General features: G+C 36.3%; 1 protein-coding gene across 3 annotated transcripts in view; it reads left to right on the plus strand.

Moving 5' to 3' along the window:
• The window catches only part of USO1 (USO1 vesicle transport factor), a 93,518-nt gene that overhangs the window by 73,707 nt on the left and 4,811 nt on the right, over positions 1-15,000 (plus strand). For all 3 annotated transcript variants that reach the window (XM_014787800.2, XM_087434435.1, XM_004430842.2), the window contains 9 exons: positions 2,367-2,477; positions 2,807-2,925; positions 3,062-3,243; positions 3,753-3,874; positions 6,756-6,894; positions 8,568-8,731; positions 9,299-9,388; positions 11,849-11,947; positions 14,230-14,337. In XM_014787800.2, the coding sequence (XP_014643286.1) occupies positions 2,367-2,477; positions 2,807-2,925; positions 3,062-3,243; positions 3,753-3,874; positions 6,756-6,894; positions 8,568-8,731; positions 9,299-9,388; positions 11,849-11,947; positions 14,230-14,337 (1,134 nt within the window). The remainder of the gene's footprint in view (positions 1-2,366; positions 2,478-2,806; positions 2,926-3,061; positions 3,244-3,752; positions 3,875-6,755; positions 6,895-8,567; positions 8,732-9,298; positions 9,389-11,848; positions 11,948-14,229; positions 14,338-15,000) is intronic.

Here is a 15,000-nt window from a genome sequence, read left to right on the forward strand (position 1 = left end):
TTTATGGCTTCTACATTTTAAGTTATACTAAGAAAGACTTTCCCTACTTCAAGATTCTAAAGAATTTGCCTATATTTTCATCTCATACTTTCCAGTTTCATTTTTTACATTTAAATCTTTGTTCTGTTTTTCTCAATGAACTGTGAGATATGGATCCTCTGATCTTTTTTAGATAGCTATCTAGTTGTCTCAACATTTTTTAAGTCCATCTGTAACCCACTGATGGTTATATGCTATGCTTTTCATATACTAAATTCCCATTTGTAGATGGATCCATTTCTGAACTTTTTGTTCTATCCCTTGATTCCTGTCTATTCATGAGCTAGTATCACCTCATTACTCTTTTTCATTTTTTTAGTTTCCCTAGTTATTCTTGCTTGTTTATTTTTCCATCTGAACTTGAGAACCGAGTTTAGGTCCAGGAAGAAAAAAACCTGTAGGCATATTTTTATTTGAATCACATTAATTTTATAAATTTAGAATTAATATCTTCATGACCTTGAGTTTTTCTATCTAAGAACATGGTGGTGTCTTTCTATTGATTTATGTCTACTTTAGTGCTCTTTAGGAGTATGTTTAAATTTTCCTCATTTAGGTTTTGTGCAGTTTTGATTAGGCTCATTCCTGAGTACTTTATCTTTTTTTGTTGGCTACATAGTAAATGGGGTATTCCCTCCTATCTTCTAACAGGTTCTATCTAGCTATGTTTGACTTTGCTCTTATCCTCCGGTTAGACCCCAAAAGGCATGCTTCTAGAAGATTGAAATTTGAATCTAATTCCATTTTTGTTTACTCAAACATCAGCCAGTGATTTGATAGGCTGCCTTTGTGTATACAATATAGGTATATTTGGTACTTGTAAATGGTACTCCAAGTAATAATAAACTTCTTATATATATAACCAGAAGAAATCAATGAAACATTTGCATTTATAACTTGAGTAATTAGTTTTAAATTTTCTGCAGCACATAGTCAATTGATAATAACTGTATATTTTTAAAATTTTCAGTTTACTTGGATAACATGAAGATATATTGTGGGCACAGTAATGACATAGAGGCAAGGAAAAAGTAAAAATAATGCATCATGTAAAAACTAAATTCATGCTTATTAATGCTTACTTGGCAAATCATTTGAAGAGGTCTAATTTCAATTTGTTTAATTAAATATAGTTGAAAATAGATGATAGAAAGGCCAAGATATTTACATCAAGGTTCATGAAATTAGAACAGTCTGGGTGATAGAAATTTTTCAAAACACAGTGATAGTTACTTTAAATCCATTCCTTGTCTAGATCTTTGAATAATTGTATTTTGGGTGATTTCTGAAATTACCCCCCAAGTGATGCATTGCTGTGGTAATTTCCATTATTTTGTTTCAGACAAGTTTTGTTTTTCTTAAACAAAAATACTAGTTATGTAATACAGTATGGGCAGTGGCAATATTATGAGTTAAAGAGAATACCCCACATAGGAGACGTAAATCTGTTGTATTAAAATTTAGGAAACTGTAATTTTGATGGACATGCTAGTTTTCAATATTGTTTAACTGTACTTGGCAGCAGTATAGTTAGTAGTTTGGAGCATTTAAGCTAATTTAAATAAATCTTTTTCTTCTTCATTATGTTTGTGATTTCTCATTATCTAGCATATTGTCAGTGAGTTTGTAACATGGTTTATTCTTGTTAGAAAATATATTCTCTTTTTTTTTTGATGAGGAAGATTAGCCCTGAGCTGACATCTGTGCCCATCTTCCTCTATTTTGTATGTGGGACGCCGCCACAGCATGGATTGATGAGGGGTGCATAGGTCCGTGCCTGGGATCTGAACCTGCAAACCCTAGGCCGCCGAAGTGGAGCACGAGAACTTAACCTCTATGCCACCAGGCCAGCCCCGAAAATATATTCTCTAATGGAATTTGACTAAATAATTCAGGAGATTATTTCTTTGTATTTTTCTTGATGTTTTTTGAAGGAGGTAGAATTTGTCCTTTTATCAGAATCTTGTTTTTAAACTTCTGATTGAAACATCGTTATAAGGTGTTTTAGGATTGATACATTTTTTCAAGTATCCATATCCTGCATTTCTTCCTTATAAGACCAGGTTTTTCTACTAAAGTATTTTAGATAACCCAGTATTTGCTTATGAGCATGAATCAATTCTGATTTCTGCTCTCTGTTCATTTTGGGAAATGGAGCACACAGAGGACACAAGAATGCATTCTCTTCTTCAATTTTTTAAATCTGGAATCCTGGCACATCTTTTATAGGATGTTAAATTTCTTTTTATGCAAATGGGGAGGGATCTTAGGGCAACTTTAAGTTTAAAAAAAGTAAAATGAGATTTCTGCCAACCTATCTATTGCAGGGAAGCAAAATACAGACAAGAGTTGGATTACTAATGTTGCTTTGTACCTGGCTAAGCAACTGTCCCATCGCAGTAACGCATTTTCTTCACAATTCAGCCAATGTTCCATTTGTATCCTTTGTGTTTTAGTAACATACATTTGAGTATTTATCTTTTATCTTTTTTATTTTTCTTCTCAATTAGAGGTTACTCTATGCCCCAAATATTTGAATTCTCTTTATCTGTGTTGCAACTTTTTAAACTGTTAAGGTGGTAGTGATACTTGCCTAAACTGTGTGTGTGTGCGTCTGTGTCTTCACCATCGTTTGTTTTATGTCTGCTTGGACTATATAGAGAATTTCTCATAGGAACTCTAACATGAAATACATGTCAAATTCAAATTTCAAAAAAAAAGTACTCTAGATATTATGAACTGTTAGTCTCCTTAACAGAGATTTCAGCTTACAGGACAAATTGCAGAAAATCTTGGAGAGGAAGAGCAGTTGGTCCAAGGCTTATGTGCCCTTCTATTGGGCATTTCAATTTACTTCAATGATAACTCCCTTGAGAGCTACATGAAGTAAGTAAGGGGAAAATGACTTGCTCGTGTCATCAAGAGATAATGATAAACTTTTTCTGCCAAAGTATAACGTAGATCGAGCTTTTATGTTTTGTTATGACTTTTTTAAAGCATCTCAATATGCTTATCTCTGTAGAGAGAAACTAAAACAACTAATAGAGAAGAGGATTGGCAAAGAGAATTTCATAGAGAAACTAGGATTTATTAGCAAACATGAGTTGTATTCCAGAGCGTCTCAGAAACCCCAGCCAAACTTTCCCAGTCCGGAATACATGATATTTGATCATGAGTTTACGAAGCTGGTGAAAGAACTTGAAGGTAGGACTCAAAAGTTTGTTTTGATATTCATTATAAATTACCTATGATTATATTGCATTTGTATATTCTGGACATAATGCAGATTATATGATAAGCCTAAAAGTAGAGTTTTTTCCTAGCTCTTGTTGTATAGCCATTGAAGAACTTTTGGCATTCAGTAAGATTGGACAGATTATTTGCTATCTGTCTTGTAGTTAGGCCATATGTTTTACTGATTAAGACTTAATAATTGGGCCGGCCCTGTGGCTTGGCGGTTAAGTGCGTGCGCTCCGCTGCTGGCGGCCCGGGTTCGGATCCCAGGTGTGCGCCGTCGCACCGCTTCTCCAGCCATGCTGGGGCCGAGTCCCACATACAGCAACTAGAAGGATGTGCAGCTATGACATACAACTATCTACTGGGGCTTTGGGGGGAAAATAAATAAATAAAATCTTTAAAAAAAAAAAAAAAGACAATAATAAAGGAATATTTTAAGTGTTTAAAATAAATTTTAAATAAGCTTTCTTTCGCAGGTGTGATAACTAAAGCTATTTATAAGTCCAGTGAAGAAGATAAAAAAGAAGAAGAGGTGAAGAAAACATTAGAACAGCATGACAGTATTGTAACTCACTACAAAAATATGATTCGAGAGCAAGTAAGTGCTAATAAATTGTATATACTCTCTGATATACTGGTACTTTTATACTTTAGGGAAGAATTTTTCCTGGCACATCAAATGCAAGAGGATACAGAAAGAAAAACTCACTATTTTGCTGAATAGTTCAGAAGCGTCTGAGTATTCAACAAACTGAGAGCTTAACAAGCTTAAGCATTGTGCACGATGATGTGGATAAAGAATCAGACATGTTCGCATATCACAGTCCCATGTGGAGAGAACCTCTAAATAGATTATTGTGACACTCATATTGTAACATATTGAGTGTAACGATAGAGATAATTGAAGGTATATGGCAGCATTGAGAAGCACCTAATTTAGCTAGATAGGAACAGGGGCTTGGAGAAAACAGAAAAGCTGAGGCCTAAAAGGATAACTAGAAGTAAGCTCCTAAAAGGTGAGAAAGGGAGGAGAGGCAAGAGGTGTTACTGGCATGTACATAGAACGCTTGGTGGCTGTATAAAGAAGAAAGTTGAAAGGCAAGGCTAGAGGGAGGGAGCCCAAGAAGGAAGTGGTAGTGGTGGGCTAGGGAGGAAATTGTCGCACTGATAGCGATGATGGTGATAATGGCTGCCTTTTTTTGTTTACTGTGTTCTAGGTGCTCACTAAGCACATTTTAAACACTATCTCATTTAATTTTCACAATATCCCTACAAAGTAGTTAATATTTTCCATTTAGAATAAATGAGGAACCTGAGACTTAGAGAATTTAAACTTGTCTAGGGTCACTCAGTGACTGGTGGAACAGAATTCAAATACATGTGTGTTACTGGAACTCTAAAGCTCATACTCTGTGGTGTAGAGGGGCCAGGCCTGAGAAATGTGGGAGATAAAGAAGATAAAACTGGCAGGGCTTGGTAATGATTGATGCAGGTATGAGGGAGCAGAAAGGTCAAATGTGATCCTTAGGTCTGCACATTGAATAGATGATAGTGAGTTAGATAGAACAAGAGAGAGAGTGGTTTATTAGAATGGATAATGAGTTAAGTTGAAACCATTTCAAAATCATCAATTGACATTTTCTTTGCAGGATACCAGTGAACCTCCACATTTGCGTTGTGTTAAGCGCCTTAAACTTTCCATTATGTTCCTTCGAAATGTGCTTCTTGTTTTTTTCTCTCATAAAATTCCTCACTGTGTTCTATAGTTTGATTGAATCTAGAAAGTGCTGCAGTATTATCTGGAAAATGAGATTATTGAGGTTGTTAAAATTCCAGTGTCATAGAAAAAGTGCGCGGGCGGCAGTCCACGCGGGGCAGCTTGCACCCCCTTCCCTGCTCTGCCCTCTGCCCCCTGCTGATTGTGCACAGCTTGAGGCAGGTGTGGCAAGTAGGAGCTTGCGTAGAGCCCTCCACATGAGAACTGCCTGTGTGTTCTTTTCTGCCCCACAATCTGTACTGTGGAAATTGAAATTCTAAGAAAGAATAAAAATATAGTACTGTATTCAGCATTCAGTCTGAGCTTTTAAATTTACAAGCAAATCAGTAAATTAGAATCATCTTTGAATGATCCAAATTTGAATCATTAAACTACCCATCGTTATTAAGATTTTTCATCTATATCTTATCACAGATATGGAGTCATTTCTTGATGGTAAAATGTAATATTTTTGGAGTAATGGAAAATAAATACTTGGAATGTGATGTTACAGCCTACACTTGGGGCTGATAAATATGGTTGATTTGGAAGAAGAAAGGAGTGATTTGACACAATTACTATAATGACTCTTCTTTAGAAATGTTAATTTTAAATAGTCTTACCATTTAAAATGCTATTTGACAATTAGGCAACAAGCTTCCAGAGCTATAAAATGTTTATATACTTTGAATGACATTTGAGAATCCATCCTTAGGAAATTCTCCAAAATTCAGAACAATTATATGACCTAAGATATTTATTTATTTATTTTGAGGAAGATCAGCCCTGAGCTAAAATCCATGCCCATCCTCCTCTTTTTGCTGAGGAAGACTGGCCCTGAGCTAACATCCATGCCCATCTTCCTCCACCTTATATGGGACGCCGAGATAGCATGGCCTGACAAGCGGTGCGTCAGTGCGCACCCGGTATCTGAACCTAGGCCTCCAGCAGCGGAGCGTGCACCCTTAACCACTACACCACGGGGCCGGCCTCATAAGATATTTATTGTAATGACATTTATCCTTTAGAAAAATGGAAAGCAACCTCAGTGTTGCTTTTGAATATAAATTATATTGCATCTACTGATTAAATTTTAAGTGAGCATTAAAAATTTATGATTGTGAAAAGCATGTAGCAGTATGGGGAAATTATGATCAAATAGTTAAGGTTACAAAATTATATATGGACTGATTATGACAAGTTTAAAAAACTTGGCCTGGAAAAAAATTTAAAGAAAATAAAGAAATAGATCAAATTCCAACTAGTTATATTAGAGTGGTGAGAGTCGGAAGCTCTTTTTCAGTCTTCTAAATGTTCTATGATTGTCTTTTATTGTTAAAAGTAATGTAGGTGGATGTGTATACATACATTTACTAAGTTTCTTAAATAGTTTGATGAACCGTAAAAGACAGTCGTGGTCTGTGTTGTTGTCCCCACCCCTCCACCCCCACGCCTACCCCTACCCTCATAATTGCAGTGAGATTGCAGACCATGCCGTAGTGCTTATTAATGGAGCCTTACTTGAAATCTTACAGTTCTGCTGCATATTGAAAATTGGCCTTGGTGCATATATTAATGTATTACTGCTTAATTCTTGAATGATTTTGGAAATGTTGAGTACTTTAACATCCTGACCCAAAATAATCTCTAATTTTTAATTTGTTCATCTTCTTAATGCTAATTAGTAGGAATTTAAAACACTTGAATTATTTTTGTTTCATAGGATCTGCAACTTGACGAATTAAAGCAGCAGATTTCTACGTTAAAATGTCAAAATGAACAGCTGCAGACAGCAGTCACACAGCAAGTTTCTCAGATTCAGCAACACAAGGATCAGTATAATCTTCTTAAAGTACAGCTCGGTAAGTGTAGCTAGCCATCACTATCGTAGTGTTCCCAAGAGCTGGACAAAGTCAAACATATTATTCTTATGGACTAGTCTTTTTCTAACCTTAAATTAATCACTGTGTCAAATGTGTAAATCAGAGTTTGAAGTCCAAGCTCCTTGCTACCTTTTTGATTGTCTGATCCACTGATTCTCAACCTTGGCTGCACATTAGAATCTCCTGAGCTGTTTTCTTAAAAAACACCACAAAGACTGGGGCCGGCCCAGTGGCATAGTGGTTAATTTTGCACACTCCGCTTCAGCAGCTTGGGTTTCGCAGGTTCAGATCCCAGGTGCAGACCGATGCACCGCTCATCAAGCCTTGCTGTGGCAGCATGCCATATACAAAATAGAGGAAGATGGGCACAGGTGTTAGCTCAGAGCTAATCTTCCTCAGCAAAAAGAGGAGGATTGGCAATAGATGTTAGCTCAGAGCCAGTCTTCCTCACATGCACACACAAAAATACCACAAAGAGCCAGCCCTGATTGCCTAGTGGTTAAAGTTCAGCACTCCCCACTTCAGCAGCCCAGGTTTGCTTCCTGGTCGCAGAACCACACCACCTCTCTGTCAGTTGCCATGCTGTGGCAGTGGCTCACGTAGAAAAACTAGAACATCTTACAACTAGCATATACAACCATGTACTGGGGCTTTGGGGAGCTAAAAAAAATACCACCAAAACTGAGACCCCACTGGAGTTTATGATTTAATTAATTGGGGTTGGGGGCTGGGCCTGTGGCTTAGTGGTTAAGTGCGCGTGCTCCGCTGCCGGCGGCCCGGGTTCGGATCCCTGGTGCGCACCGACGCACCACTCCTCCGGCCATGCTGAGGCCGTATCCCACATAGAGCAACTAGAAGGATGTGCAGCTATGACATACAACTATCTACTGGGACTTTGGGGGAAAAATAAATAAATAAAATCTTTAAAAAATAATAATAATTGGGGTTGAGTCCAGGCATCAGTAATTATTACTAGCTCCCCGGGTAATTCTAATGCATAGCCAGTTGAGAATGACTGTTCTAACCTTTCCGTTTCCTCATCTGCAACATGGAGATGATAATAGCATCTATGTCATCTGAGAATTAAATGAAATAGTATATTATATAAAATTCTAGTTCAGTGTCTGGCACATGGTAAGAGCTCAAATGCTTTTAAATAGCATCATCCTATGGTGCTTATGACTGGAATGCTAGCTACTTAGAAATATAGTTTATGTCTATGAAAGTGACTAAAATTTTCAGGAAAAAATTCTCTCTTTTACTTCCTTTATTTATGATAATAATTTGTCAGTTATTTTAGTCCATATAGGAAGCTATTTCTTTGTGAAGATTTTTAAAGGGATTTTATTTTCTCTTATATTAATTGACAGAATTAGAATTGAAACTACTATAATTCTTAGTTATAGATCACCAAACCATGTAATTTAGTCTTAATAAGACTATGCTGTTTTTCCTCCCAGAAACCCTGAAAATATCATCAGTTCACTATTTTTATCAATACACTATTTTGCAAAGATGAAATATGTTTACAAACATGCTACCAAAGTAATTGAATTAGGGAAATTATATATTTATTTTTATATTTGAATCTTTAATTCAAAAAATGAAAAACTTAAGTTTCATACTGGCTTTTCACATTTTATGCCTAATAGGAAAAGACAATCAGCATCAAGCTTCTTACAATGATGGGGCTCAGATGAATGGCATTCAGCCAGAAGAAATTGGTAGGTTGCGAGAAGAGATAGAAGAACTAAAAAGTAATCAGGAACTTTTACAAAGCCAGCTGGCTGAAAAGGACTCTTTAATTGAAAATTTGGTAAGTAAATGTTTAGAAATTTTAAATAAGAGCTCAGGAGTAATTCTCATTATCCTGCTTGTTAATTTTTCTGGATCTCCTAAGTCAAAGTATCATATTAAAGTTTAGAATATGAGCTTTGGTGTCAGACTGACTAGAGTTTCAATGCTTCCTAGCTAATTGAATTTAAGAAACTTAGTTAACCTCTTTAAACTTTTTCCTGATCTATGAAATGGTAGTGGTCATATCTATTTCATTGTTGTGAGAATTAAATGAGATACTCTGTATAAAGCTCTTTTAATACATGGAAATTGCTCAATAAATACCTGCTTTATACTCTTTCTTCATATGACCTCAGCTAAGTGCTTAGATTTACTAAATTACTTAGTATAAGCATAAATTTATTGACCGTGGAAAACATGCTACATTTTTATCTTGGGTATAAAAATTAAAATAATGTGAAATTTTTTGGTAAACTACAAGACATAATTCACAAGTCATAAGTTGTATGTGTACAGTTCTGTTTTGGTTTTTTCCTATCTCTTTAGACTGAAATTATTTCATAGTTTATTTCTATGTTATTTATAGAAATCTATCCAAACATCACCTGGCGCAAATGAACAGTCTTCAGTGACAGCTTCAGATAGAGATTCTGAACAAATTGCAGAATTAAAACAGGTAATTTTCTGACTTGATCCAAGTTCTATTTTGTCTTATTTTAATTATATAAAGTAGAGTAATAGCCCTCCAGTTCCATTAATCTAGAGCTACTTCGTCAGGTGTAAGCAAAATTTGATAGTAAAGACAGCCATTTGAAAATCCAGAAGCTGTTTTAATTATACGTTAATGGTATTTTGCTTTTTATTGTGTTTTTGTTATTCAATGGTGTTCTTTTGAACACATCTCAGCATCTCACCCACATTATTTGTAGATTATCAGTGAAATAACAAGGAAAATTTAAATATATTTATAAGCTGCAACTATGAAGATATAAAATCTTATGCCTAATTTTCATATACTATTGACCATGATAATTGTTTGGTTAAATGAATTGGGTGTTTAAACCTTGCTGTCCAGAAAAATGTTGGTTTTTAGAATTAGAAAAGGGAAAAATAGGAGGTAGACTTCTGTATATCTCAATTAGATGACTCTAGATAAAAGAGCAAAATAAACTTTTTCTGCTGTAGTAATATATAATAACTTTCTAGAAAAGCAAATTAAACATTTTCCACTTGGTTAATTTGTAATATTTATAAATTCCTATTAAACTACTAGATAGTACACATTTATCTTTATCTATCCAGTGAATAAAATTAAATGTATTTGTTCAAGAAAAGAGCTAGAAAAGAGAGAAAAGAACTATTTACGTGTAGAATTTAAATAATCTAGTAATTAGAAGAAAAACCTAGAAAAGTATCAGATTGCTCATTAGTATATTAACCCTAAACAGGTTGGTTTTTTTCCTTTTTAAATTTTCTTTCTTTTTTTCCTTCTTTCTTTTTCTTCTTTCCATCCTTCCCTCCTTTCTTTCTTTCTTATAAAAGGAATATATGTTACTTCAAAAAAAGAAAAAAGTAATACTAAAGAAAGAAGTGAACAGCCTAACCAACCTAAGACTGACTTCCTTCTCCCTCCACTAATTGACTGGTCCTAGCCCACTGACATGGCTCATGTGAGAGAGGAATGACTGTTCACAGAGAAACTATGTCTTATTTTGATAGTGTCTATGTACCCTGAGTAGATTCTACAATCAAACGTTTTTTTAATCATTTGTTGTCTTAAGGATTTACCAAGTCTCCAATATATGTCCACAGTGTTTTGTTCTTGTGAAGGAAGATTAATATGCTGTTTGGGTTTTACTGTCTTCCTACACTAGGCTATATTAAAATTAAAGGGAATTAAGTTATTAATATATAACCTTAATTTGTAAATCCCAAGTAAAAATGTTTACTTTTTGTGTTTCCCAATGAAACTTTAGTTAGATATTTTTATAGAAGAGAATTACTTTGGTGTTTTACTTTCTGCAATTATTTTAGTCAATTTTAGATTGTTAAAAAGATATATTTCAAATGACAGTTTCCTTTTTTTATAATGTGTAGTAAAATACTGTATAAAAAGAAAACCAAAATGATCCATAATTTCAGTGTCTACATAACTCATTTTGATAACTGAAAAAACAAAACAAAGAAAAGCCACATATGTACCTGATAGAAAGTTTTAAGAGGACAAAAGAGTTTTTTACATGATAGCGTCCCACCAACATTGCTAAGTATTGTAGGGGAGATCGCCCCTGGATGAGAATCGCGGTTATAATTGTGTTTCTTTAACTGTACTTTTTTGGAGGAGAGAGGGCAAGAAGGTTGGAAATTTCAATATTAATAATATATAAACTTTCAATTAATTCCCCCATTTTCACTACAGTACTACTACTTTCACCTATGTTTGGTCACCTCTAGTCTAAAAATGTCCTATTTTGCCCTTTCCAGATAATAAACCTCTAGGCTTCGGCCTAGAGAAGATGAACAGTTGCCTGATGCCTGAGATTGGGACAGGGATCTGGTGGTCTGTTCCTAAGCAGACTTTCAGCCAGCCCTGGCTGGTTTTGACCCCGTTTTTACCCACACTTCCAGAGGTATTTGGTGGTCCCAGTTCCCAAGCCTTGTGATAGTTTTGTGTTACAAGTCAGGTAGCAGCTTGGCTTTCTCAAAGGTCAGCTTAGGTTTCAGCTTTCTCAGTGTGCTGAGTCAGTTACCACTGTCATTTGCTTTCTGAAATTCCCCAATTTTATTGCTCTTTTCTCTTATTCTCTTTGTCCTTATGAGTTTCTCCCTTCTTTCCTTCCTTCCTCCCTCTCTCCCTCCCTCCCTTTTTCCCTCCCTCCCTGCCTTTGTGATTTTTCACATGGGATCTCAGAAGGAAGCAGAGGTAAATGTACTTAATGAACATGTCTGATTCTCTATTTTGAACTTAAAGTTCAAGAATAATTTTTTAGAGTTAGATTCTAAAACTTGGAAGTTGTGATTTCAGAGAGAAGGGCCAAGAAAGGAAATAATTTTTTTATTTCTTCCTGTGAATAGACATTTCCTTGATGAAATTAATGCTATTTAATGCTACGACTCAGCTGTTTTTATCTCTTAGGAACTGGCAACATTAAAATCTGAGTTAAACTCACAGTCTTTGGAGATTACCAAACTACAGACAGAGAAGCAGGAGCTATTACAGAAGACAGAAGCATTTGTAAGTTAATTTTTGTTCTTCTGAAAGGTAGTAAACATTAGGTTGTGATGTTATTTCTCAGCCACTATGGAAAGGAAGCAAATCTGTCAGATAGCACCTTCCCTTTAGGTTACTCACTAGCCAGAGTTCTATTACATAAGCTTCGTGGCCATGGTGGCAGCCATGTTATAGTCCGAGTCACCAGATCTGTTTAATCAGTTACTCAGTGGTTCATTTTACTGGTATTTTGTATTTCATCCCATCTCTGTCCCCTCCAGTCCAAGCTGGCAGGTTTTCTGCGAGTATAAAATTGCCAAAAACCTTTTTGTAACCTGTGCAATTCACAGGGGTCTAAACTGTCAGACAAGAATGCCCTCCTGGATCCTTCCTGGATTACCACATCTCTATTTCAGCTTCTGCTGAGATGGTTGATTGAGTCCATGAGTCACAGAAGTAACCTTTTTGCAAATGGTTCTCCAGCCACACCCTTGATGTTTCACCAGAATATGCTTTGTAATTTATTGCACTAGGGTGGGCTGAGAATTTTTATGTCTTCAAGTTCTGATTTCCCTTTTGCTTAACAATTACTTCTTCAATTTTTCATCTCTCTCCTCTCACATTTTACCATAAGCAGCAAGGAGAAACCAGGCCACACCTTTAACACTTCGCTTAGAAATCTCCTCAGCTTAATATCCAAGTTCATCACTCATAAGTTCTACTTTTCACAAAACACTAGAACACAATTTAGCCGAGTTCTTTGCCACTTTATAACAAGGATCACCTTTCCTTCCCTTTCCAGTAACATATTCCTCATTTTCATCTGAGACCTCACCAAAACCACCTTTAACATCCATATTTCTTTTTTTTTTCTTTGTGAGGAAGATTGGCCCTGGGCTAACATCCCTGCCCATCTTCCTATACTTTATATGGGCCGCCGCCACAGCATGGCTTGACAAGCAGTGGGTGGGTGCGCACCTGGGCTCCGAACCTGCGAACCCCAGGGCGCCAAAGCGGAGCACGCACGCTTAACCGCTACGCCACCGGGCTGGCCCCAACATCCATATTTCTAACAACATTCTGTTCATGTTATGTTTTCTCTAAGACCACGGAAGCTCTCTCTACAGCTCTCCTCTTTTCTTTATGAGCCCTTACCAGAATGGCCTTTAACAACCATATTTCTACCAACAGTCTCTTCAAGGCAATTTAGGGTTTGTCTAATATGCACCTCAAAACTTTTCTAGCCCCTACCAATTCCAAAGCCCCATCCACATTTTTAGGTATTTGTTACATCAACACCCCACTTCCCGGTATTTTGTAGAAAAAAGGCAGGAAAAGACTGAAAAACTGTGATTTAAGAATGATTCCTGGGGCCGGCCCGGTGGCACAAGCAGTTAAGTGCACGCACTCTGCTGCGGTGGCTCAGGGTTCGCCGGTTCGGATCCCAGGCGCACACCGACGCACCGCTTGTCAAGCCATGCTGTGGCGGCGTCCCATATAAAGTAGAGGAAGATGGGCATGGGTGTTAGCCCAGGGCCAGTCTTCTTCAGCAAAAAAAGAGGAGAATTGGCAGATGTTAGCTCAGGACTGATCTTGCTCACAAAAAAAAAAAAAGAATAATTCCTGTAGCATTTAAGAAAATACTTGCATTTCACCAATTAATGGCATTCAGCTCAGTTTCCCCACCTGTCTCTCTGAGATGATAGTGTGGACTTAACGTACAGGAATTTTATGAGGAAAAGGCTTTGATGGGCTGGCCCCGTGGCTTGGTGGTTAAGTGCGTGCGCTCCGCTGCTGGCCGCCCGAGTTCGGACCCCGGGTGCGCACCGACGTACCGCTTCTCTGGCCATGCTGAGGTCGCGTCCCATGTACAGCAACTAGAAGGATGTGCATCTATGACATACAACTATCTACAACTGAGGCTTCGGGGGGAAAAATATTTAAAAAAATTAAACAAAAAAAGGCTTTGAAAAATATTCTCTGCTTCTTAAATGCTATGTTATAGCTACGTTAGATGGTCTCGTTGATTACTTGTTTGGTCTGACCTTGAGACAGCTTACCCCAGCCTTCCTCATGCTCTGATGAGATCTGATGCCACACGACTCCTGCCTCAGCCTCCTACTCCACTGTAGGGACAGCTCCTCTTTCCAGGGAGAGCACTTTATTGCGTGTAAATATATAAGGAATTATATTTTCTGTTAGTGGAAATAAAATTTCAAAATAGCAAGAAAATAAATCACTTTTGGGATTTCATATTGATGGTAACTTGAAAGAAACATTTTTTTTTTTCTAATTTCTACTTTCAGGTAAAATCAGTTCCTGTACCAGGAGAGAGTGAAGCTGGAATAGCTGCAAAAACTACTGATGTAGAAGGAAGACTGTCAGCATTATTACAGGAGACTAAAGAATTAAAGGTTGGCTTTTGGTCAAACTTTTATTTGTCGCATATTATATGAAGTGAACTCCAGGAAATTTGATTTTTTTTCATTTTAATTTCTCAAATCCTTAGATTTATGAAGAAAGCTAATGGGCTGTAATTTTATCTCAAAACATGTCCATTCCTATTTTGTTGACTAAAGGTGGCACAAATGAAGATTTTAAAATACGATTTCAAATAATGGTATCAAATATGTAAAATAAGAATGTATATGAATGTACTTTGAAAGTAAAAATCATTGAAAATAGTTAAGTTTTCTAATCAATCTCTAATCACAATGAGAATTAAGGAGTGCATATTTGGCTAATACACGAGCCACATGTATGCTTTCCACAAGGATGAGGAACACAGGCACATTACATCCTGCCAGCTTGTTGTGTGACAGAGAAATCAGAATAAATAACATGAAGAAAGGAAGAGGTAACAGTAATAAACATAAAAGGCATGAAAAAAATGGAAAAAAATGTGTGATTGTGCCTTTCAGATTGTGGTAAAATTTTTTTATTGACGTAACATTGGTTTATAAACATTATGTAAGTTTCAGGTGTACAACATTATAGTTCAACATCTGTTTATACTAGAGCATGCTCACTTCTAAAAGTCTAGTTGCCATCTATCACCATAAAATTGACCTGCTTTA

This window comes from Ceratotherium simum, chromosome 8 (genome assembly GCF_057802395.1).
Source record: "Ceratotherium simum simum isolate JZ-2026a chromosome 8, ASM5780239v1, whole genome shotgun sequence".
Classification (NCBI taxonomy): domain Eukaryota; kingdom Metazoa; phylum Chordata; class Mammalia; order Perissodactyla; family Rhinocerotidae; genus Ceratotherium; species Ceratotherium simum.